The 24,013-nt window shown below is 38.5% G+C and overlaps 2 protein-coding genes across 4 annotated transcripts in view; one reads left to right on the top strand and one right to left on the bottom strand.

The window, feature by feature from the left end:
- Ccdc90b (coiled-coil domain containing 90B) lies at positions 1-19,782 on the top strand. The gene is made up of 9 exons (XM_028873458.2): positions 1-456; positions 8,454-8,573; positions 9,369-9,472; positions 12,498-12,599; positions 13,810-13,851; positions 13,932-14,003; positions 14,662-14,715; positions 16,592-16,706; positions 19,355-19,782. Exons 1-9 carry the CDS (start codon positions 357-359, stop codon positions 19,414-19,416), a joined length of 771 nt encoding a protein of 256 aa, XP_028729291.1. The 5' UTR covers positions 1-356; the 3' UTR covers positions 19,417-19,782.
- A 3,334-nt stretch (positions 19,783-23,116) lies between these two features.
- The window catches only part of Ankrd42 (ankyrin repeat domain 42), a 46,333-nt gene continuing 45,436 nt past the window's right edge, over positions 23,117-24,013 (bottom strand). For all 3 annotated transcript variants that reach the window (XM_028873459.2, XM_028873461.2, XM_028873460.2), the window contains one exon: positions 23,117-23,484. In XM_028873459.2, the coding sequence (XP_028729292.1) occupies positions 23,398-23,484 (87 nt within the window). In that variant the 3' untranslated portion in view covers positions 23,117-23,397. The remainder of the gene's footprint in view (positions 23,485-24,013) is intronic.

Genomic DNA, 24,013 nt, shown 5'->3' with positions numbered 1-24,013 from the left:
AGATGCTTTGCGACTACACTGGCCTCTGGAAAGCTTGCTGTAGGACTGTAGCTCGCTGCCCGCAAATGGGCGCCCGAAGGTTCTGTAAGACCCCGGTTTCTTGGAGCGGTAAAGGCGGAAAGAGCTGCGGAAGAGGCGACGGGTTAAAGGGATAAGCTCTGAGTCGTTTTAGTGAAGTGTGGCTCTGTGACGAGGCCCAGACTCACGTGGGAGACCCCGTAAATAGATGTTTTTATTAACAGGACGGAAACTACACTTCCCAGCATCCGTGTGGTGCGAGAACTTCATTGTCCGAAAGCCTCTGCGAGATTAAACACGCATTCCGCTTCCTCTTGCTGACCCGGATCTCCGAGACTATGAGGAGCCGCTGGATGTGGCGGCTCCTACGCCCTGAAGGCGGTGGAGCCCGCTGGACTTCAACTCCCCACGGGCGTCTGTCATCCGCCCTGCGGAGAGGTGAGACAGGGAATCGCTCAGGGAGACGATTCGGGCGGGTCGTGTCTGCTCGGGCGTACTCGAGAGGGACACACCCCCTGCCGGGCCCCGCCCACAGGCGCAAAGCCACCCCAGAGGATCCGGGCTTGCGGGTCGCGGGTTAAACCCCTGGGGGCTAGGAGAAGGGCAGCCGGCGTCCTTGGAGACGCAGTTTCTATGGACCTGGACTTCGCAATAAAGGGGAAGGATGCGAGCTTGCTGTTCGGTCTCATAAAGTTAATGAACTCTTAAGATAGTTTGCGAGTGTCTTGATTTTTTGAGTTTACTGTTCAGATTTACTTATTTAGCAACTTGGAGCTCAGGGGTGTGGTAGATTGCAGCACACATTTCAGGTCAAGAGCTTTATTCTCGCCCTAATTCTCGAGTCCTTAAAAAAATCACATAGTAGGCATTTTTTAAGTTGAACCTCTGCGTTTCCAAAACTTGGACCCCTCTGTTAGTCTGTATATCCTGAAGAGTATCTTACTTTATGCTGAGAACTATTTCCAAGGCGCGCGCGCGCGTGTGTGTGTGTGTGTGTGTGTGTGTGTGTGTGTGTGTGTATATATATATATATATATATATATATATATATATACTTTTCAAATATATATATTTGCTTTTCAATTTTTAGAACCACCACCTCCTTCTGTTCTTCCTGGATCTATGATGATAAACTGCACCATTCAGTACTCAAACACACCTCCTGCTTCCACACTTGTGTGGCTTGTTTTTGTTTTGTTTTTAACCTGTTCTTTAATTTTATTTACATCATTGACCTGCAGTCACGGCTGCCCTTCTAAGGCTGCTGTGCAACTAACCAGAATTATTCACAAGTCTTTGGTTACATATTTAGGTAGCTAGTATGCATATACATTCTGATGGACTTTTCAAAAGGGATGAGGAGATGGATCCACTGGTAAAAGCATGTACTGCACAAGCATGCTAACAGGAATTTGAATCCCCAACACCCTCCTCATAAAAGGCTCTTGCTGTGGCCATCAACCAATTCCAGCTTCAATGATAGCTGCCCTCTCAAAAGAATTAGGTGGGGCATGACAGCAGGATACCAAAGGCCTCTGACCTGTGCACCCTCACCCTCACACACCAAGGGCTAGCATTGTTTTGAGAAATAATTCAAATCTCGATTCATCTGTGTGCTTTTAGAAATTTGTATAAATAAACATTATTTTAAAATACATGTCATACCAAAAATATAACGCCCCAGGTAAATGTTACTATTTTAATACAGTTGTTGATTTATTCCACTAGAGTCTGGGTACTCAAGTAAATCTTAAGTCTTCCCTTAAAATTAGTGCATGGTTTGTGCTCCTGTTCAATGTAACAGGTATTTACTGCTTACTATAAATAAATATCAATAGCCAAGCAAATTTGAAGCTGATCTTTATTCCATGGAAAGACCTAATTATCTAGTCCACTACTCTTTAAAGCAATAATAGGAAGATGTGATTTGTCTAAAGTTTCTCTTCAAAGTGCCACGTTATTAGTTTGTTACTAATTTCTACACTTAAGTACATCAGAGACATTGCAGATGTTTCCTTTAAGTACAGATTCCCAAGCCTTATGGCTAGAATTAGTACCCAAGGGCAGAAAGCGAGCATTTTTGTTAGTTCATTTAATTTGCCATAGATCTCCTGAAGCAACATACACAGCATGTCAGTAGGCTATAATGTAAGAATATATGCTTTAATGGGTATTCTTTGAATTCCTATAGAGAAGTGACAAGCTAGGACCAGCCAAGATGACTCAGCGAACAGAGGTACTGCTGCCCAAGCCTGATGATGAGATTTCTGTCCTGGGACTCATGAGATGGAAGAGAACTAACTCCTGAAAGTTGTCCTCTGACCTCCACACACACTGTTGCATGCACACTCCCACATGCATACTCCATACACAAATACACAAATAAATAAGAAAACTAACCTATTATGTCATTGAAGTGGTTCAGTTATAAAAAACAGGCAGTAAATTAATAAAACTTGCAACTTAGATTTAATGAACTCTATTTTATTTGGTTATTGTTGTTGTTGTTCTGAGACAGGGTTTCTCTGTGTAGCTTTGGAGCCTATCCTGGAACTTGATCTGTAGACCAGGCTGGCCTCGAACTTACAGAAATCCTCCTGCCTTTGCTTCCCAAGTGCTGGGATTAAAGGCATGTGCCACCACCATCCAGCTTTTTATGCCTTTTTAAAAAGTAAATTTTGACCTTTTCGAGCAGAAAGGCATGTAGTACAAGATAGGCCAGAGATCTGATGTACAGCTTAGTAGTTTTTTAAGTTGATAAGTCTTTTAACTTTGAATTTGTTTTTGTCACTGTAAATACATAAGATGAGTTTGAAAAAAATCAAAATGAAGAGAAAGAGATAGGGTTTTTATAGATATTTGGGTTTTGTTTAGATGTCAAATGTACTTTTAAGGAGTATTTATGAATCCAGTTGCTCATGGCACAGTCAAGGCTTCTCAGATCCGTTTTTTGCCTTCAAAGAGAAAAGAAACTCACACCTTAACTCACTCAAAGTCCTGTTGCCAGAGACCTTGTCAACACCCACAACAGAGACAAAGTCACATAAAAGAAATAAATGGGCAGGCAAGATGGTTCAGCAGTTCAAAACACTAGCTGCTCTTCCAGAGGACCAGAGTTTGGTTCCCAGCACCCACTTCAGGAAGCACTTCTAACTGCCTGTAACTCCAGCTCCAGGGGATCCAGTTTTGTTTTGTTTTGTTAAAGAAGATTTATTTATTTGTGTACACAGTGTTCTGCTTGCATGCCAGAAGAGGGCACCAGATCTCATTACAGATGGTTGTGATCCATCATGTGGTTGCTGGGAATTGAACTCAGAACCTCCAGAAGAAGCAGCCAGTGCTCCTAACCTCTGAGCCTTCTCTCTAGCCCAGGATCCAGTTTGTTTGTTTGTTTGTTTGGGTTTTTGTTTTTTTGTTTGTTTGGTTTGGTTTGGTTTTGGTTTTGAGATGGAGTTTCTCTGTGTAGCCATCCTGGCTCTCCTGGAGTTTGCTCTGTAGACCAGGCTGGCCTCGAACTCAGAGATCTGCCTGTCTCCTCCCTGCCCTCCCAGTGCTGAGATTAAAGGCATGTGCAACTACCATCACCACTAGCTCCAGAACTCTTTTGTAGCCTCCACAGGCATGCACACAGGTAACATACGGCATGTACACCAGTGGTTTTCAACCTGTGGGTCATGACCCTTTTGGGGTTCAAAGACCAACCATTGGAAAACACAGATATTTACATTACAATTCATAGCGGTAGCAAAATTATACTTATGAAGTAGCAATGAAAATAATTTTGTGGTTGGGGGGGTCACTACAACTTTAGGAACTTTATTAAAAGGTCACAGCATTAGGAAGTTTGAGAACTACTGAAGTAGGCTTACACATACATGTAAGTAAAAATAATAAAAATAAATCTTAAAGAAATATCCCACATATCTTTCATTATACTTAGCCACATTATAAATAGAACCCAAGGTAGAAACGACAGTGTTGCATGCCTTGGTGAATTTTGCCCATTCTGTTGATCTTTAAGATTTCTTATCTTTAAAATCTTTAAAGATTTTATCTTTAATATTTCCTATAACAAGTGTCATTTCCAGATAATCTTTATTCCCATAAAAGGATCAAATGCTTCTTTTTGCCCCTGTGGATATATTTTGAAATCACATAAAAACTACAACCTTAAAAGTCCAGAGCAGAAGTACATACCATACAGTCTTTCTGCTCAGAACGCTGAGATGGGATCATCTGAGCCCAGCTGTTGTTTTTAACAGAATCTCAATTGTTCGATTTACTAATAAAGACTTGGGAGCCAGATGCTGGAGTGAAAGCTCAGAGAGGCAGAGATGACCTTCCTCCTCCACCGACATCCCAAAAGCCTTCTCCTCTCTCCTACCGTCTCAAACAAAACCTTCTCAAACTCCAATGTCCCTCCCTCCCTTCTATCTCCCGTGCTTCTCTCTATTCATCGTCCTGTCTCCCTCTTATTCTCCTTTTTTTCTCTTAATAATCCTCTGTTCACTCTTGTCATCGGTTGCTTGCCCTCTTGACCTATGGTTCACTTTATTTAATCCTGTTTACAATAATCAAGCAGAAAGCTCTTAGATTAAAAGTGTGTGTGCTAGGGCTGAGCCACACCACAACTGTGAACAGGTGTTCCCAGTAAATAACACAATCACAGTGTGTGGTTCACAGTGTGATCAAATATCCTGCAACACATCTGAGACAAACGTGAACAAGTCTTTGACCTCAAAACATCATTCATCATTGTACATACAATGCTAAACATAGTCCCTGTTGTCCAACATGTATCTTTAGAGCATCTAAAACCATTGGGTACTGGGAACCCAATGGAGACCAAGAACAGATGTAGCCCCTACTCTCAAGGTTTACTTTGGTGGTTAACAAAACTTTCTGTGTAAGGGGCAAATGGTAAATGTTTTAGGCTGTGTGGGTCATGTGGTTCTCTCATTAAAGCATGAAAGCAGCCATAGAAAACAATTCCAATAAAGTTTTATTTATAGAAATAACTTTGAAGACTGGGTGTTGGTAGCCTGAGGGCAGCAGTTGACTAATGCCTGATCTAACAGGGAACTTATACATTAATTGTTAATCAGTTATGTAATAATTATTTATTTTATAGTTATTAATAATTAGTTGTGTAAATATGAAAATTGTGAGTGGTGTTATAAAAGAATATCACAAGGTACTTTTAAAACCCATTAGGAGAGATCTGACCTCAGGAATCCTTGCACACTCCCACCAGAAAAGACATTTGTGCAGAGCTCTGAAGAATGAATAGGAATAGGCAAAGGAGAGCTTTCAGAACACAGGCTGTGCAAATGCCCCAAGAAGGGAAAGCAAGCAGATGGCATGTTTGTCATTAAAGTCTAAAAGCCAGAGCGCATAATAGGATGTTAGATTAGCTGTGCCTTGCCGAGATTTGTTGGCAATGGTAAGGTATTTATTTAGTCTCTATCCAAAGGAACTGATTTTTGTATGAAGCATTCATTATTTATTGACTAAAATCAGTCAAACTGTACCAGTTTGACTACCCATGAGAACTAAGTTCTAAGATGTATTATACTTGCCTCTGAGCATCACTTTCCTCCATCAATAAAATGACAATTTTAAGAATTTGGTAATGAGCATGAAAATAATTGAAATGTTATGTAAGTATTCCTGATTCTTCTCTAAAGTAGAATAAACTTGTAATGAGGAGGCAGTAACTAAGGGTACAAGTCATCTCTCCTAGTGCAGCTGTATAGGGCAACTACTGAAATCTACAGTTCTGAGTTATATTTTTCTCTCCTACTTTGGGTGTGACACACAAAAGAACATTTTTTAACCCTTTTCTAGGTGAAACTCAGCCAAAAGAAGGCTGACTATGCTAGTTTATTTAAAGCATGGGTCCACCTTTCCAGCTGCTGCTTTTATCTCTGGTTAAACCGAATTCAGAGGCGAGGCTTTGATTTTTTTTAATAACACCTATTTACTGCCTTCCAGTCCACAAAATCAGTGAAGACACCAGGAATGTCTGGCTTCAGTATATATTGCTCTGTGCCTAGCACATGACATGGTGTTTAGTCTACATTCGTGGCTATAAAAATATTTAAAAAGAAATCACACATGCCCTATAAATGACTAGCATAAAGTAATGCCTGAAGTTGAAGCCGCTGTTTAAGTACCTAGATACATAAGTAGCTTGGGATAAATAAGAGACAACATTAGGTGATAGAAAGAATGTGAGCTTTGTAGTCAAAAGAACCTAAACTGGAATTCTGTTACCTACCACTGGGTCTGTAACCTAAGCAAATTCCTTTGCCTTTCCTAAGCACCATATGGTTTGGTCTAGTCTGGTCTGGTTTCAGTATGTAGCCCAGGATAGCATCGAATTCATGCTCCTCTTGTCTCAGTCTTCTGAGTGCTAGAATCACCATATCCAGCATGAGTACCATATCCAGCCCTAATAAGCATGGTTTTTATTTAAAAATGTGAATAATATTACTTTGCGTTGGCAGCATATAAGTTATCTGGTATAATGCCTTATATTTGACTATTACACTGACAGCTGTTATCTTAATGTATCATAATAGTTTTATATGTGCAGAATTCATCCTCAGAGAAAATACTTTATAATAAAATTAGTCAGTAACAGAGAAAAAGACTATACTGTGTCTGAGTTAAGTTTTGGGAATTTAATGGAACAGGACCAGAAGACTTCAGAAATGAATGGGCTCCTATACTGACCAGTAAATGCTCCAGGACTTAAAATCCAATTCATCGGCCCCAGGTGGAGCACTGGGAGTCTAATTAGCGAGAAAGAGGAGGGTTTATATGAGCGAGAATTGTTGAAACCAAGGTTGGATAAAGCACAGGGACAAATAGCCAAACGAATGGAAACACATGAACTATGAACCAAAGGCGGAGGGGCCCCCAACTGGATCAGGCCCTCTGGATAGGTGAGACAGTTGTTTGGCTTGGTCTGTTTGGGAGGCATCTAGGCAGTGGTACCAGGTCTTGGGCTTGCTGCATGAGATAGCTGTTTGAAACCTGGGACTTATACAGGGACACTTGGCTCAGTCTGGGAGGAGGGGAATGGACCTGCCTGGACTGAGTCTATCAGGTCGATCTCAGTCCTCGGGGGTGGCCTTGATCTGGAGGTGATGGGAATGGGGGGTGGGCTGGGGGGAAGGGGAGGGGGCAGGAAGTGGGAGAACAAGGGAATCTGTGGTTGTTATGTAGAACTGAATAGTATTGTAAAATAAAAAAAATTTAAAAAAAAATCCAATTCATCGATTGTGACTCATCTGTGTATCAAAGTGTTGTTGTATGACAAAACTTTTCCTGGGGAAACACAACACACACACACACACACACACACACACACACACACACACACACATCTACTCACACTAGTTAGGGAGCCAATGACAAACCAAAGTACAGATAACACCAAAGTCCAACTTGGTGAACCATGAGTTTTATTGTGGTTACTTAGAGGATTGGTGAAGGTTTACTTACAGGAGCAGAAATGACTCAAAGTAGCTGTCCCACCCTAGCCTGGGTGACAGCTCACAAAGCTGGGAATCTGGAGCACATGGTACAGGCTGCAGGCAGCTCAACAGGTTGAAGTTTCCTCTAGGAGTCTTCTTTCAGTTCAGTTTGTCTGAGTCTTCTTAGCAATTTGGCTTCTGGAATCATCTATGTAACTTCCTTCCATTCAAGAGGGTCTCTCAGCTTGTATTGCTTACTCTGGTGTGTTGAGGGAGCTGTAGTGAATCTGGTCAGTTCTAGGGACTTCCTGAAGCTATTTTGAGTTGTTTACCTTCCTGCTTAAGGAGCTTCCCTGCAAGATGGAATGTTACAATCTTGGAGGAAATTGCTACACAAGTGCCCTTATGGGTCCTAAACATACAGTAACAAAAAAATACAGCCATGGCAGCATAGGACTTACAGTCTGAGTCAGAAAGAAAACAGCTAACATGCTAACTTGTATTAGAGACGAAAACTGTAGGAAATAAATGATATGGGTACATAAGCGAACAAAGGGTATGTTAGGTAAGAACATATACATAGAAAAGTTTTGTAGCTCTGTAATAAACTTCTGGGAACTGAAGAAAGTAGGGCAGATGCTGGTAATTAGAATAGAAGCAGTGATGTCCAAAGCAGTTAATATGTGTCATTAGAATTTAGACCAACTCTTAAAACATTTCTGAATGATGAAAGAAGAAAATGAAACGTGTTGAATGTTTGATATGTACAGAAGAGCATCAGAGACTTTTCAGATGAAAAGAGTTCAGGAGAGTCAGTTAATTTGGGTGAGATTACAGGACTCCTAATTAGGAAGCTAGAACTGTATTTAAATAGATGAGAAAAGCTCTTTAGAAGCCAAAGTGTGATACCACTGTAAATTATTAGAAGATAACACTGTCTTCTCTTTTCAGGTTTCTTGACCACCACAACTAAGGCAAGTTATGACAGGAGGCCAGTGGATATAACTCCTTTAGAACAAAGAAAATTAACTTTTGATACCCATGTGCTGGTGCAGGACTTGGAAACTCATGGTGAGAAACAAGTACTTGAAAGAAGAAAATTAGCAGCACTCAGATAATAAATTCCCAAGTCAAGACAGGGGCACTGTTACCAACAATTACGAGGATTTTTTGAAACAAGTGCCCACCACACACCACAATGTTTTATAGTCACTTAAAATTGTATTGTTGGGGAAAGATATATTGTAAAAAAAAAATTGTATAAAGTTATATGTACAAAATAATTCCAGTGAAGTAAAAAAGAAAAAAAAACTTTTGAAGGCTAATAGTAAATTCTGGGTCGAAGTATAAATGTTGAAGAATAAAAAATTAAGGAATAAAATATTTCCAGATATGGTAATATCTTACAAGTGAACAGCTAATTGACATTGCAGAATGGTATTCAAAAACATTAAATCTGCTTACTGAAATTCTAGATAAACCTAAATGTTAAGGAGTTCTTATGAATCAAAAAAAGAAAGTTTAGTAATTTTATAGAACAGTAGGCAAAGGCCATGTAAAAAAGCAGTACACAGAAAAATAACTAAAATGTATGTGAAGGTACTTAACCTCACTATCAACCAAGGAGAAATTGAAGTACAAGTGAAAATAATACCACTGTTGCCGATTATATAAGCACTATCAAAAAAGACTAGAAGTGTTCCGTTTTGTTGTAGATCTAGTTATATTAGGAATTACAGAGTACTTTTAGAATAAGATAGCATTGTAACTGTTTTAAGTATAATAGTTGAAGTGTTGAAAGTTTGTTAACTGTCTCTTCTGCTAGTAATGTGATGTTTTAAATGCCGATTTTTTTGTTGTGTGCAGGATTTGACAAGACACAAGCAGAGACGATTGTGTCGGTACTAAGTACATTATCAAATGTCAGCCTGGACACTATCTATAAGGAGATGGTGACTAAAGCTCAGCAGGTAATACGTCCATTGTTTATCACTCCTAGATCGTTTCTCCTAAGGAAGGAGGAAAGGAAGAATTTAAAAGACCTTCATAGAGTCTGTCTCAAAACAGAAGAACTGGAGTGTCCCTAACAGTTGATAACAAGAGTGGAATCCAGTCATCTTCCCAGTGTGAAATATACGTGGTATTTCAATCATGAAATGGTGGTAGACTTTAGTGAAACACCTTTTCTCCCGGAAAATCCTCCAAAGTAGAAGAGTTAGTCTTTGTATACGATGACACGTTTACTGTTTTTATGTTTGTATGGTTAATCTTCCCAGACTTTGAAAGCTAGAAGGGACTAACATGGCTAAAAAAGACTATAAATTACCTGGCTAAAATGTCTAAATCTGACTGGATATGAAATTAAAAAAAAAAAAAAAAAAAAAAAAAAAAACGAAAAAACGTAAGCTGGGTGGTAGTGGTACACATATTTCATCCCAGCACTTGGGAGACAGAGGCAGGCAGATCTCTGAGTTCGAGGCCAGCCTGGTCTACAGAGTAAATTCCAGGACAGCCAGGGCTACACAAAGAAACCCTGTTTCAGGAGAAAAAAATTCTTTTAAATATTATTTATTGAGGGCGGGGGTGCATGCCATGGCACAGGCATGGAGGTCAGAGAACATCTTGCAGGAGTCAGTTTTCCCCTTCTGCCACGAGGGTCCAAGGGTTGAACTCAGGTTCTAAAGCTTGCCAGCACACATGCTTACCTACTGAGCCATTTTGTTGACCTGTGCATGGGTTGAGTGATTTTTAAGACTTTTCATATTTCAATGATAGTGGACAAAAATAAATAAGATATTGAACTGTTTAAAAGTCTGTTTTCTTATAATTATTTTTTCAAATTTAGTCTTTTTTTTCTTCTGTTGGTTATTTCAAAACATAGACATAAAAATTTGGATTTCTTACGTAAAATTAGAATCTGTTTCATGGAATTTAATTATTTTAAGGGTTATAGAAAATCAAAAACTCTTAAAGATACTATAATCCTTAATTGGAAATGGAAACACAACCTGTTATATTTAACTTGCCTTTCAATTTTGCATTATTTTAGCTTACCTTATTTCAGGGTCATCACAGGCTAGTAATTAAGTGAATAAAAAAAAAAGCCATGCATTTAATTAATTCTCCCAAAGCTCTCATCTATATTCTGTTGATCTATCCAAAGGAGCTATTGACATTTTCAATAAAATAACTTACTATTAAATTTTATGCCTGTTTTTTATGCAATTAAAACTATGATTTCGGGAATATTCCTGCTGCCAGAGCCACGTAATCCTACATATTAAAAGTAGCATAAGTGTAAAAGTTTGTTTACTATTAAACTCTCGGCTTTTTAAAGTACTAGTTTGTGACGTTAAAAATACTCTTTCATCCAGGAGCCTAACCCCACCTCTAGGACAAAAGAAAGCACAAAGATGATATGAAGGATAGAGCTAAGGTTCAGAGCCATCTGGCAATCACACTACCATCTGATCACTTCAGAAAAGGCCACTGTAAGTCTGCCGAGACTGATGACGCCACAGACGGTAGAACAGTCACATAAAATAGCTGTGGCTGCTTACAATGGATTACAGCTTCACATTTAAAGGTTTTGATAGGCACTTGTGCTGTTTTGTAGACTTTTGGGATCTCAAGCCGTATTTCTATGAAGAATGTAGGTAGTTGTTTCTGTTTTACCAATAGGGAAACCAAAGAAGTAAGTAACTTGTTGAAAGTCACACAGAAAATGGCAGTTTAGGTTCAAACAGCTTTGTAGACCATTCTCTTTGTGAAATTTGATGTGTACATTGTTGACCCTTTGAAGACTAAACTGTCTTAGCTTTGAGCTAACTTAGTTTTTTGACCATGTGTCTGAAGTTGCTATGTCCTCTGTTACTGAAAACTGAAGTCAGTTTTCAGTCTTTCTTACCCACACCAGGCAGTGGAGAACTATAACTTTAGAACTGAACTGTGGCTCTTCTTGCATGGACCTTCTTGACTAACAAGCCCTGGAAATATGGCCCTCTCAAGATTACACATTCTTGTTTTGAATCACCTAATTTTAAGAAGTTGAATATGGAACCAGATTTCTTTGTAGGGTTGCTGGGAGCCATTTCTGCAGAAATGTTCTTCTGCTAGGTGTAGATAATGTACACTGAGGCTGAGGCCAGAGGGTCAGGAATTTTGTTGAAAATGTTAGTTAATTTTTCTCAGCTGTATAGGATTTATTACAAAAACTAATAATAAACTAATATTTTTTAGAATTATGTAGATCAGGACCTTTTCTGCAAAAATGAAGTTTAAAGTTCTTCTTTATAAGTCAAATGCTTATGAATCTGTCAGGAGTTACCTTTCCTTTCATATTTTCTTAGTGGTGTCAAATATAGGAAAGAGACCAGGAAATGTAAACAAAACTATTATGTTGTGCTGATAAAGGGCAATTATTTCAGCTGTGTATCTTATTTTCTTTTAAAACCATACCTATTCAATATCTTAGTATTTTCATGTGGTAGAAAAGTCTCTCAAAATCAAAACACTGAAATATTATTAAAAAACAGAACTGAGGGGCTGGAGAGATGGCTCAGCAGTTAAGAGCACTGGCTGCTCTTCATGAGGTCCTGAGTTCAATTCCCAACACCCACAACCATCTATAAAAGGATCTGATTCCCTCCTCTGGCACACATGAAGACAGAGCACTTATATACATAAAATACATAAATTAATCTAAAAAAACTCTGAAGCACTATTCGTTCAGGAACTTAACAGGAGCTACATAAGCACTTTTGTTAGAATTCTCTTCATTAAAAGACCTAGATATTTCTCTTCACTGGGAGATAAAGTTTTCTTCCCTGAATTTCCTCGTTTTTATTTTTATATTTTAGATATGTGGATTTCATGTTATTTTTTCTGTAACCAGTAATTTTACCTGTTAGCATGTTGAATTCTATAAAACAATTAAAAAATAAAAGGATGCTACCATTCTGTACATCACTGGGTTATTTTTATTTTATTTTCTAGGAAATAACAGTGCAACAGCTAATGGCTCATTTGGATTCCATCAGGAAAGACATGGTCATCCTAGAAAAGAGTGAATTTGCAAATCTGAGAGCAGAGAATGAGGTGATAGAACTTTTAACTTACTACTAGTAATAAAAAAGTAATTGATCTCACAAGGATGCTACTTAGTAAATAGTAAGATCATATAATATTATGTATTACAAGTTTTTAAATTAAAAATTTACTGTTTAAAGCTGGGCATGGTGATGCACACCTTTAATTCCAGCACTTAGGAAACAGGCAGGTGGATGGATGTGTGGTTGAGGCCAGCCTGTACATAGAACATTCCAGGCCAGCTAGGGCTACAAAAGGAAGTCCTGTCACAAAAACCAAAAACAAAATTCACTGTTAGCCTTACCTAATCTTTATCTGTAAACCAATTTCTTGCATACTAAGTACATATTGTAAGTTGTTTATGTAAGAGGAGAAAAATTTGAGCTCAGTATAAATTTTCTAGTATAGCTTATCATAAATTGTTCCTAAAACTGAAAATACTGTGATGTTCTCCATTTTATTTAATGCTATGTTGTCTTTGTCACTATGAGAAAAAGGTATTCAAAATATTATTTTTAAATTCTGTTTATATGTATGTGGCTATGTATATATGGGTGCAGGTGCCAGAAGAGGGCATCAGATCCTATGGAGTTGGACTAACAGGCAGTTGTGAGCAACTGGACATGATTGCTACAAACCAAAGTCAGGCCCCTAGAAGAGCAGTAAGCACTCTTAACCACTGAGCCATCTCTGTAGACCCTCAAAATGTATCTTTGTAGTTAAATCAGAAATTAAGTTCTTCACTAGCCTAGCATTTAAGATTAAATTTTTGGGGAGAGGGGCTTAGGATGGACGAGGAGGGGGACTTTAGCGAGAGACATACCTTGTGGTACCTGTAGAGGTATCCAATCCCCTGAAACTGGAGTTACAGGCAGCTGGTGAGCTATGAGACATGGGTGTTGGGAACTAAACTCAGGTCCTTTGAACTAGGGGCAAGCAGTCTTAACCACTGAGCCATGTCTCCAGCCCTAGCCTAAAGATTTTAAAATTTAAAAAAGCAAATCATTTTAAAGGTAGAATCCAATACCAAAACTAACTGTTTTCTACCTAATATTTGTTTAATGAACACAGTGGTCTGCTAGTTCTTTACTTTTTTAAGTCATAACTGTGTATTAAAAATCCATAGATATGCAAATTTTGCTAATCTAAGTTTTCAAACTTTTAAAGTAATCCTAGGGACTTTTGGATTGATGCTAATTGTCACCTCTTTTACACCTAGAAAATGAAAATTGAATTAGATCAAGTTAAGCAGCAGCTGACTGTAAGTGAAATTTATTCCACTAATTTTAGAACAAATACCCACTACAAGATCATTTTTAAAAGTACTGATTTTCTTTAAAGCAAGAAACCAGTCGAATCAGAGCAGATAATAAGTTGGATATCAACCTGGAAAGGAGCAGAGTAACAGACATGGTAATGTACTTTTTAAAAAATTAATTGCATTTTATTCATGTTTTGGGTATGTGCATTTATGTGGGCACACTGGTGAGGGCCGGGGACTGACTTATGGGATTTAGTTTTCTCTTTCCACCTCTGGGTCCTAGGCTAGAACTGGGTTGGCAGGCTTGGTGGCAGGTGCCTGTAGCTACTGAGCCATCATCTCACCAGCCCAGGAATGTGCTTCGGGAGATTTTTTAAAATCATGTGTAGATGTAAGTATGTTGTGTCCCCACATGAGTGCAGATGCCCTAGGAGGCCAGAAGTGTCCGGTCCCCTGAAGCTGGAGTTATATACTATTGTGAGCTGCATGATGTGGGTGCCAGACATCAAATTGAGGTCCTCAGGAAAAGCGGCAAATTCTCTTAACGGCTGAGCCATTTTCCCAGCCCCTCCAGTAATGTGTTTTTAAATTAAATAGTTATTCCTTTTTACATTATTTATAACCTGTTTTCATTGTTGTTGTTGTGACACATGCAAGGTGAGAGACAACTTTGCAGAGTCAGTCTGTCCTTCACCTGCTGTGGGCTCCAGGGATCCCACTCAGGTTGCAGGCTTGTGTGGCAAGTGTCTTCCCGTTGAGTCATCTTGCGGCCCCTTTTTTCCTTTAACCTTCTGGCTTCATATCCTTTAGTTCACGGATCAAGAAAAACAACTTATGGAAGCAACCAATGAATTTACTAAAAAGGTAAGGTTAATACATAGAAGTTTCTCTTCCACTTATTCATGTTCCTTGCTTGTATGACCACTCTTATATCCATCAGTTTGTAAGCTTGGATTAAATACCTAGCCTGTAGAATGTGATTTTGTCACTGCTGCAGTTTTCTAGCACTCTGGGGAAAGCTGCCCCTAGGAAGTGTGGTTCCGTGAGCTGCAACCCTGGAGTAAGAATGGAAGCTTACCAGGGCTAGAGAGATGACTGAGCACACCACAGTCACAGAGGACTAGAGTTTGTCTCCTAGGCTCACATCAGGCAGCTCACAACCACCTGTACCTCCTGTTCCAAGGGAGCACATGCCTGATGCCTCCAGCACATATCCACACACAGACACACACTCTTAAATAAAATAAATCTTTTTAAAATATGAACTAAGGATTAGGCATGGTGGTACATGCTTTTAACCTCAGCACTTGGGAGGCAGAAGTGGATCTCTGTGAGTTCGAGGCTAGCCTGGTCTCTACATAGCGAGGTCCAGGTCAACCAGAGCTACACAGTGAGACTCTGTCTTGAAAATAACACCCCCCTCAAAAGAATTAAGTTTTTCATGACATACTAATTTATTTTTATATAGACAGTAGCTACTTTTATAAAAAAAAAATTCACTACTGTTTAAGTAAATGTCTAGATTTAAATAAACAAATATCTTTAAATTTTTTAAATCATAGTAAATATACATGTACTTATGTCTGCTAATGCATTTAATCTTCAGGTCAACCTCTATAATTAGTATTATTTCTACTTTAGTAGTTTGGAAAATGATACACAAAAAGGTTAAAACCACACAGCCAGTAGTTGATAGAATTGAGATAAGAACATAGATTCTAGGGGATGGAGAGATGGGTCAGTAGTTAAGAGCATTGGCTTCTCTTCCAAAAGACCTAAGTTCATTTCCAAGCACCCATATGGCAGCTCACAAGTGGCTTTAGTTCCAGGGGATCAGACACCCTCACAAAGACATATACATGCAGGCAAAACACCAATGCACGTGAAATAAAAATAAATAATTTTGAAAAAAGAATACAGATTCTAATCCAGAAGATTCTAATCCAAATGTGGTATGTAATCCCAGAATTCAGGACTGTCATGAATTTGAAGCCCGGCTGGGCTACTATGTGATATCCTGTCTCAAATCAAGAACCCAGGCTCTAAACCCTGTACTTTGGGGTCTTGTTTACATTCTCAATAATCCTGTAATATAATCATTAAATAGTAAGTAAACTCTCTAGCTTTCTGATTTAGCCTCATCCTTTTCTTAAAAAGTTCTCTTGTTCAGAATTTAGTAGAAGAGAAGATCACCTGTGCTTTCAGGAATCCATTTTCGTATACTTCTTGGCCAGAGAAAGTAGATAATTAAGGAAATGAGCAAATTCTCTCAGCTAATTTCTGAGTTCTGCTCCCTATATGTGCAAAGTTACCCACTAGGTATAGTCCAGTTCCTTTTATATTGATCTCCATTCATACTATATATAACCTTGGATGATTTTTTTTGGCAAAATGTATTTAAAATATGTCTTTATGGTTAAAGTGTTAATAATATTCCAAGGACTTTACACATAAAATGATAGGTCTGGGGCTAACATGTTTACTTCTTAGTTTATCATATATTTAGGTCTCGTATATCTTAAGAGATTTTTAGTAAACTATGCCCAGTATTGAGTAATTCAAGGAAATTGTCTCCAGATATGAAATTGGAGTAATGTTTTTGTCACTTGGTAGTATTTATTTACTATCAATTCAGACTTTTAAATGCACTATTAACACACAACTGAAGGTTTCAATATAAATGTTTTTGTCCATAATACATAGGGACAAAAGTAAAACTGTCTATTCTGACTTGCTACAGGATACCCAAACCAAAAGTGTTATTTCAGAGACCAGTAATAAAATCGACACTGAAATTGCATCCTTAAAAACACTGATGGAGTCGAACAAACTTGAGACAATTCGTTATCTTGCAGGTAAGTCTGTCAGAGAAAGGAATTGCCAACAGGGAATCTTTGGATCTGTTGGGTCCTACCTGTCAGGATAACCATGCCAGGTCAGAGAAAAAAGGAGCTAAAATGTTCTTTATTGCTTGATACCCTGTACTGCTTGAAGAAGGTTCCAGTTTCAACATCAAAATTAATTAGGCAACTGGGCAGTTCGCTTAGAGAAAAAGGTGTCTGGCTATCAAGTAAATAAACCAAAGAACAAGTGGTAAAATAATTGAGCAAATTCCACAGTAAAAAAAATTCATTTTATTGTAAAGATTTGAATGGTGTTAGAAAGATGACTAAAGTCGATGTAGGCTGTTAAAAACACAGCGAACAGAGAGGAGTGGAGGGTACGGAACCATCTTACCTCAAGCTGACTGAGCACACAGGTACTGTCCCCAAACTGGCTTGTCCCTACTAAGCTCCACAGCTTCAATATCTCCTAAGTTTTATGGCCCCATGTGATGGGAAGAATGCATTAATTATTACTTGTCTGTTTCCTTTTTCTTAAAAGCAATATATTTTCATTTAAATTATCCATATAATTCAAGAGCAGTGAAAATCCCCTCGCCTTCTTTATTTACTATTAGCAGTTTATATCTTGTCTGCTATATACAAGTAATATATAGACTTGTAAAAAGGAATTACACATGATAATTAACTCTATGTCTTTCAATGTAACTATATGTCTTAAATATATTTTAACAATACACATCTTTTTATTACAAAAGATAGCATTCTGTTGTATCAGAATGTTATAATTTCCCCAACAATGTTGCTTTGAATTCTTCATCCTTAAGAGCATTGCTACTCTGAACATCCATATATGTGCATGCTTTTCTAAAGACACACACCTCTATACCCTTGTTGCTATGCACATTTGAAAATTTGGAGTCAGAAGGCACACCTACTTCAAATGTCTGTATTAACAAAATATTAAAAAAAAAATTCCTGATCATAGGGGTTTTCTGGCCAGCCACTGTTTGTGGTGATTTGGCAATTTAGAAGATGAAGGAGCCAGCCCTCAACTGATGTATAGCACTTTTCTTAACTCTGAGGGCTCTGTTTTTTTAATCTCTTTAACATTAGATTCCTGCTTAAAATTCAGATTAAAAAATAATTCTACAGCTAGGCTTTGAAAACCCCTATTCTAGAAAAGTCTGTAGAACTGAAGGCCATGAGCGTAACTGTAATGCTGAGGGAAATTCCAAACAGCCATTTGGAATGTTCATTCTCTTCTAAAAATCAGTACCAAAGCAACAAATGCATGGTTTCCAATCTACCTGCCATTTTCCAATATTCTCTTGAGTAGCCACCTAAAGAATACCATAGTTTAAATTACCCCTTTTACCCTCGAAGTTGAAGATGGTGACATTTTCCAAAAAAGCTTCCATTCAGCAGTTTAGATCTACAAGGCAAATCTGATAGACTTAGTAGTAGCAAAAGAAATAAGCAAATTTGCAATTGTTTTAGAAAAGATTTTCCTGGGTCTGGAGAAAAGGCTCAGTGGTTAAGCGCACTGGTTGTTCTCCTAAAGGACTAGGGTTTGATTCCTGGCACCCACGTTGTGGCTCACAATCATCTATAACTCTAGTCCTAGGAGATCCAGTGCCCTTTTCTGGCCTCCACAGGCACAAAGCGCACACATAGTTCACAGACATACATGTAAAATACACATACACATAAAAATAAATAAATAATAAAGATTTTTCCTGAGTCGTCATCCTTTTGTTTTTTTCACTGAGGATTTAAAACCAATAATATGAGGCACTTTCTCTTTCCTCCTTTTTTAAATATATTTTAGTACTGTTGTTACTGATAAGCATTTTAGGAAGCCGCAATTACCTATTTTTAAATAAGTAGAAAGATATGGCATGAGTGGATCCATTTGCCCTAGAATACCTGAGACATTGCTAACATAATAAGGTCCCATTTATTGAAGATTCACAAATACCAGGCATGGTAGGATTTGGCTGTCAATTTGGCCAAAACTTATAGGCTTAGTCTCCCAAGTGTCTGGAAATAGAGGCATATACCATCTGTGCCCAGAAACCTCAACTGAGAAAACACCTCCATAAGATCAGCCTGCAGGCAAGCCTGTGGGGAATTAATGATTGATGTGAAAGGACTCAGCCCACTGTGCATGGTGCCACCAGCCTCTGGACAGGCTGAAAGCAGGCTGAGTATGCCAGCTAGCCATCTGGTTTCTGCTTCAGCTCCTGTCTCCATGTTCTTGCCTGGAGTTCCTGTGCTGACTTCCCTCAGTGATGGAGTGTGACCTGAGAGTGTAAGATAAAATAAACCCTTTCCTCCCCAAGCTGCTTTAGTTATAGTGTTTATTACAGCAATAGAAACCCTAAGACACAGTGCTAGTAACTTTGAGGTACTGCTTACATTTTCTGACAAGACACATAGTATTTTTAAATTATTTTCATTTTTACCCTCTAAAACACAGGAAGCTATTGATGTAAATCTTGCTTTACAAATGCCTTTTATCCTTAGTTTAGTTTTCTAGGGAATAAAGAACATGGGATATAAATTTGATTTTCTTTGTTTCTGTTCATTTAGTTATTATTTTACTACCTGAAACTAATTAAACTCCAACTTGTAACATAGTTCCTTTCTCTCCACAGCCTCGGTGTTCACTTGTTTAGCAATAGCATTGGGGTTTTATAGGTTCTGGAAGGAATATTGACACTCCTGCTGTTGGCTGCTGATCACTCCAGAGAATGGATTTACTACAAATTCTCCAAAGTACTTATGGACTCAATACAAGTGTTTGGGTATTTTACTTTTCTGTTGTATGACTTTGTATGTTGAAAAGCTGTCTCCCAAAGCCTGGTTTGAGATAGAAGGACATTTGGTCCTTATCCTTTTGATAACTACAGCAACAAAAACAGTTTTGCATTTGAGCTTTGTAGCTTTGTAAATGTAGTAGTATTTGTTATCAGATTGCATACTTGAAGACAGTTCCATAGTCTACATACTTACTGGATTTTACTTCCCTGCTTATTATTGCAGTTAGATTTTTATATAAAATAAAATACTACAACAAAGTTGATTGGATTTTCCAAGTGACTTCCTATATAAGTAGAGATTTTTTGTAGTGAATAATAAATTTTAAAATAATGTCTATCCCATTGCTAATGTGTTATACTTAATATGAACTTTATAGAGGTACTCTGATTATTATGTGTATCTTTTAAATTTTTCATATGTACAGCAGTTTGAGTGGTGGGTTTTTGTGTTTTGTTTCGTATAAACAGATTTTTTCTTTGAGCCACCAGCTCACAAAATATGACACAGATACTTATTATTGATTAATGAAAGCTCGGCCTTAGCTTAGGCTTGTTCCTAACTAGGTCTTATAACTTAAAATAACCAATATCTTTTCATCTATGCTCTTTTTTTTTTGTCTTTTCGAGACAGGGTATCTATTGTTTTGGTACCTGTCCTGGGTCTTGCTCTTTAGACCAGGCTGGCCTCGCTCAAACTCAGAGATCCGCCTGGCTCTGCCTCTCTTAAAGGCATGCGCCACCACTGCCCGGCTATCTATGCTCTTTTACGGCTCAGTTACCTTTCCTCTGTACTTGCCCATCCTGCTTCCTCATCATCTGTCTGGTGACTCCACTCTCCCCTTTCTCTCTCCAGAAGTCCCACCTATCCTCTTCCATTCGGCTCTTTATTAAACCAGTCACAGTGGCACATCTTCACAAGGTGTAAAGGAATATTCCACAACAGTTTTGTTTGTTTGTTTGCTGCTACCAGGAATTGAGCCTAAAACTTAATACATGCTGGCTGATGAGGTGTTCTACTGCCCACTATATTCCCCAGCACTTATTCTCACCTCTGAAAACTATTTCACAGTAACCTATCTCAGATTCATTGTATGAAACAGACTTCTCAATAATTCATTTAAATTCAGCAAACCATCTCAAAGAGAGTTAGGGATTGGAACTTCATGGACCCAAAACAGAAAAAAGAAACTCAAATTTATATTCTTTTCCTTTTGTTGTTATCCAGTCTTCTACATTTTTCTTGGTTTTTTGTTTTTGGGTTTGTTGTTGTTGTTGTTGTTGTTTTAGGGAATATGTGTGTATACAGATGTGTTAGTACATGTGTATGCATATGGAAGCCAGACATCATCAGTGGGTATCTTCCTCATTCATTCATTCTGGATCTTTTTTGAAACAGGATCGATCAACCTCCTCTCTCTCTCTCTCTCTCTCTCTCTCTCTCTCTCTCTCTCTCTCTCTCTCTCTCTCTCTCCCTCCCTCCCTCCCTCTCTCCCTCCCTCCCTCTCCCCTTTGCCTGCCCCCTTTTCCCTCTCCCTCTCCCCCCTCCGCTCTTTCTCCCTCCTCTCACACTCTTCCCCTCCCCCTTTCACCCCCCAAGCTTGGGGCTTACCATTTCTGCTAAACTGTCAAAACTCAAGCACCATCTGTCCCTGCCCCCGGTGATGGGATTACAGGCACAGGCTGTACACCCAGGTTTTACACAGGTGCTGTGGATGCAAGCTCAGGTGCTTCACGCACTTTATACATTGAGTCATCTCTCCAGCCTCTATTTTTCTTACATCTTAGTTCTCTATCCAGATTCGAAGTGCTTAGCATTTCACAATCTTGTATAGTATTAGAGGGACAAGCCTTAATATTATACATCCCAGGGGCTCAGGAGAGAACTACTAACGGTGAGGACTATTTTCAGGAAATAGAATCTCAGCACACCGAGCTCTATTGTCCACTGGCTTTAATTCCTCTGGCATAACATCCACATATACACAGCTTCAGTTCTGTTCTCGTGCCTAGCTCCTTTCTTGCCTGATTTCTCTACTGTTCCCTCTTAAGTTCTGTCTTAATTCTCTCATCTTAATTCTGCCTCATCTAGGTCCTTTTCACCTTGTTCTTACCCAGCTAGGGCTTTCCCATCTGACTCTTCCTCATCTTCCATCTCGTTCCTCTAGTATTCTTTTCTAGCCCTTCAATCTAGTTCTTTCCCATCTCAGTTTGTTCCTCTCAAGTTCTTACCCATCTAGTTCTTCCATTCTCTTTTCTCTTCTCTGTCCTCTCTGTGCCCTGGAAGTCCTGGTATATATACACTCACACGCAGTATTCCCTTAGCAGTGCAAAGCCAGGCTTCCAGGATCAAAGGGAGGGATGATAAGAATCACAAAGGGAGGCAACAACCGTTAATTATCATTTGCAACCCCAAAGGGAAGTGAGCAATGGGGAAATGAATTAACTAAAGGCTAAATTCAGGTAATATCTAAGAAGAGGGCTCTTATGTGCTCAACTATAATCTTAAATGTGATTGGTAGAAAATGTTAGGAATCTGTAAGTTGCTAGGTCAATGGGAGAAAATAAAACTGTCTTCTTTTTTCCTGTGACTCATATCTGTCCAAGCTATCTGCCATTTTTCTGCAGGGTGGGGGAAAATGCTCAGTCTCTAGGCAGCCTGTACAGCTAGATGCCTGATCTGATCTCAGCAATCAGGTTCTCCTGATGATACCAGGTTAAAATAACCACCAAATATCTTGCTGGCTCACTATAATAAGAAAGAGGAATAGAATGGAAATGTTCAGAAACTAAATCAGAACCACAGCCACTTTTTGGTCAACAAAAAACAAAGTTTCTAAATTCAAGGGATTATGGGGGAAAGGAAAACACAAGTTAAGTGCTTTCATCCTGCTGAGTCTGCCTCTTACTTATATTCCCATAAAGCTTGCAGCAAAGAGCAAAGATGGAATTCTGAACCAGATTATCTAAGGGGGCATTCTTAGCAAAAGTATAGCATGGGCTGGTTTTTTTTTTTTTTTTTAAGAGTAGATTATCACTCATGTAAAGCTTTTGAGTGATATTTGGTAATTGTTGTAAAGCTGTTCTGTGTAAAAACTTACTACTCTTTAAAAAATTTTCTTCCAAGTCTAGATACTTAGTAAAAGTTAAGTCATTTGAATAAATGAAATGTTTTGTCAAGGTGGGTGAATGTGTTTAGGTGCATGCATGCATGCATGTCGTCCTGAGACAATCACTGTGGAAGCCAGCTGCCACAAATTCATAGTACTCCTTCCCCAGTCTCCTAAATGCTGGATTTAGAGGTAAGCACTGTAATACCTGAGGAAGAACAAAACTCTTAAAACTATATGCACATTAGTAGTAATAAATGCCACTTTCTAGACAGTAAAAGAAATACATACAACTTTAGCTGGGCTTGGTGGTGCACGCCTTTAATCCAAGCACTTGAAAGGCAGAGGCAAGTGGATCTCTCTGAGTTTGAGGCCAGCCTGGTCTACAAACAGAGTTCCAGTACAGCCAGGGCTGTTACACAGAGAAACACTGTCTTTAAAAAGAGAGAGAGAGAGAAAAGAAATATAACTTTATTATGAAGCCATAGTGTCATTTTAATAATGTTTATTATCTAGAATTGGATTTCCTTTGACTATTAGATTGTACCATCTTATATTTCACAGTTTATATGAATACTTGGAAAATTATTACTCATAAATGTTGGCTTGCATGTATATGTGTATAAAAAGTATCCTGAGTCCATGGAATTGTTTAAATCCCTTTGATAGACATTTTCACCTTCAGAACTGAAGGATTTCTATTGATTTACATTTATATCATGTTTAAAGTGAAGGGAAAAATCAATTGTTTATTTAACCTTATTACACTGATTAGTACCTTCTCACAAGCGTGCCCCCAGGAGACACTTTTTTTTTCACTCGATGCTTCTCTTTGGTAGACTCAGATGAGTCCTCTTCCTATGAACAAAGAAAAGAAGAGTCAAAGCTTCAAGCTAACATTCTTTAATAGCATCCAAAAAAAAAAAAAAAAAACGAAAAAGGAGCCATGCTGAGTATTTTCTGCTCTGATTAAATTTCCTTTAGGAATTTGTATAACCACATCCCCAGATCTAAAGGACTTCATGTTGTGCTGGATCACAAGACTGCCATCTCTGCTTAATATAAACCCCAAAGGGAGCAACTTGTCACTTCTGCTTTGATCTTGACTACATTGCATACCTGTGATGCAGAATTCAGTAAAATGACTTCATTTGGAATCCTTATGGAGCCTACAGGGCCAGGATTTATATTTCTTAACTTCTCCATTCCTGAGTTTTTGTTTGTACAGTATTCCTTTCCAACTTTTTTCATTTTCCACTTTGTCCATTGTTGTTTTATGTTTTCATCTCTTTTGGAGGCCTGCCACCCAGCTCCCAAATAAATCACATATGCAGGCTTATTCTTAATTATGAATGCCCAGCCTTAGCTTGTCTTAGTTTCTTGTCAG

This window comes from Peromyscus leucopus, chromosome 1, assembly GCF_004664715.2.
Source record: "Peromyscus leucopus breed LL Stock chromosome 1, UCI_PerLeu_2.1, whole genome shotgun sequence".
NCBI classification, from domain to species: domain Eukaryota; kingdom Metazoa; phylum Chordata; class Mammalia; order Rodentia; family Cricetidae; genus Peromyscus; species Peromyscus leucopus.
The sequence above is the reverse complement of the archived record's forward strand: the minus strand, read 5'-3'. Positions and strand labels throughout refer to the sequence as shown.

Bases quoted from the DNA above. Each gene is read 5' to 3' on its own strand.
- Ccdc90b (XM_028873458.2), top strand. From the start codon at position 357: ATGAGGAGCCGCTGGATGTGGCGGCTCCTACGCCCTGAAGGCGGTGGA. The intron at 9,473-12,497 runs GTAATACGTCCA...TTTATTTTCTAG, and splicing joins TGGTGACTAAAGCTCAGCAG to GAAATAACAGTGCAACAGCT. The intron at 16,707-19,354 runs GTAAGTCTGTCA...TTCTCTCCACAG, and splicing joins GACAATTCGTTATCTTGCAG to CCTCGGTGTTCACTTGTTTA.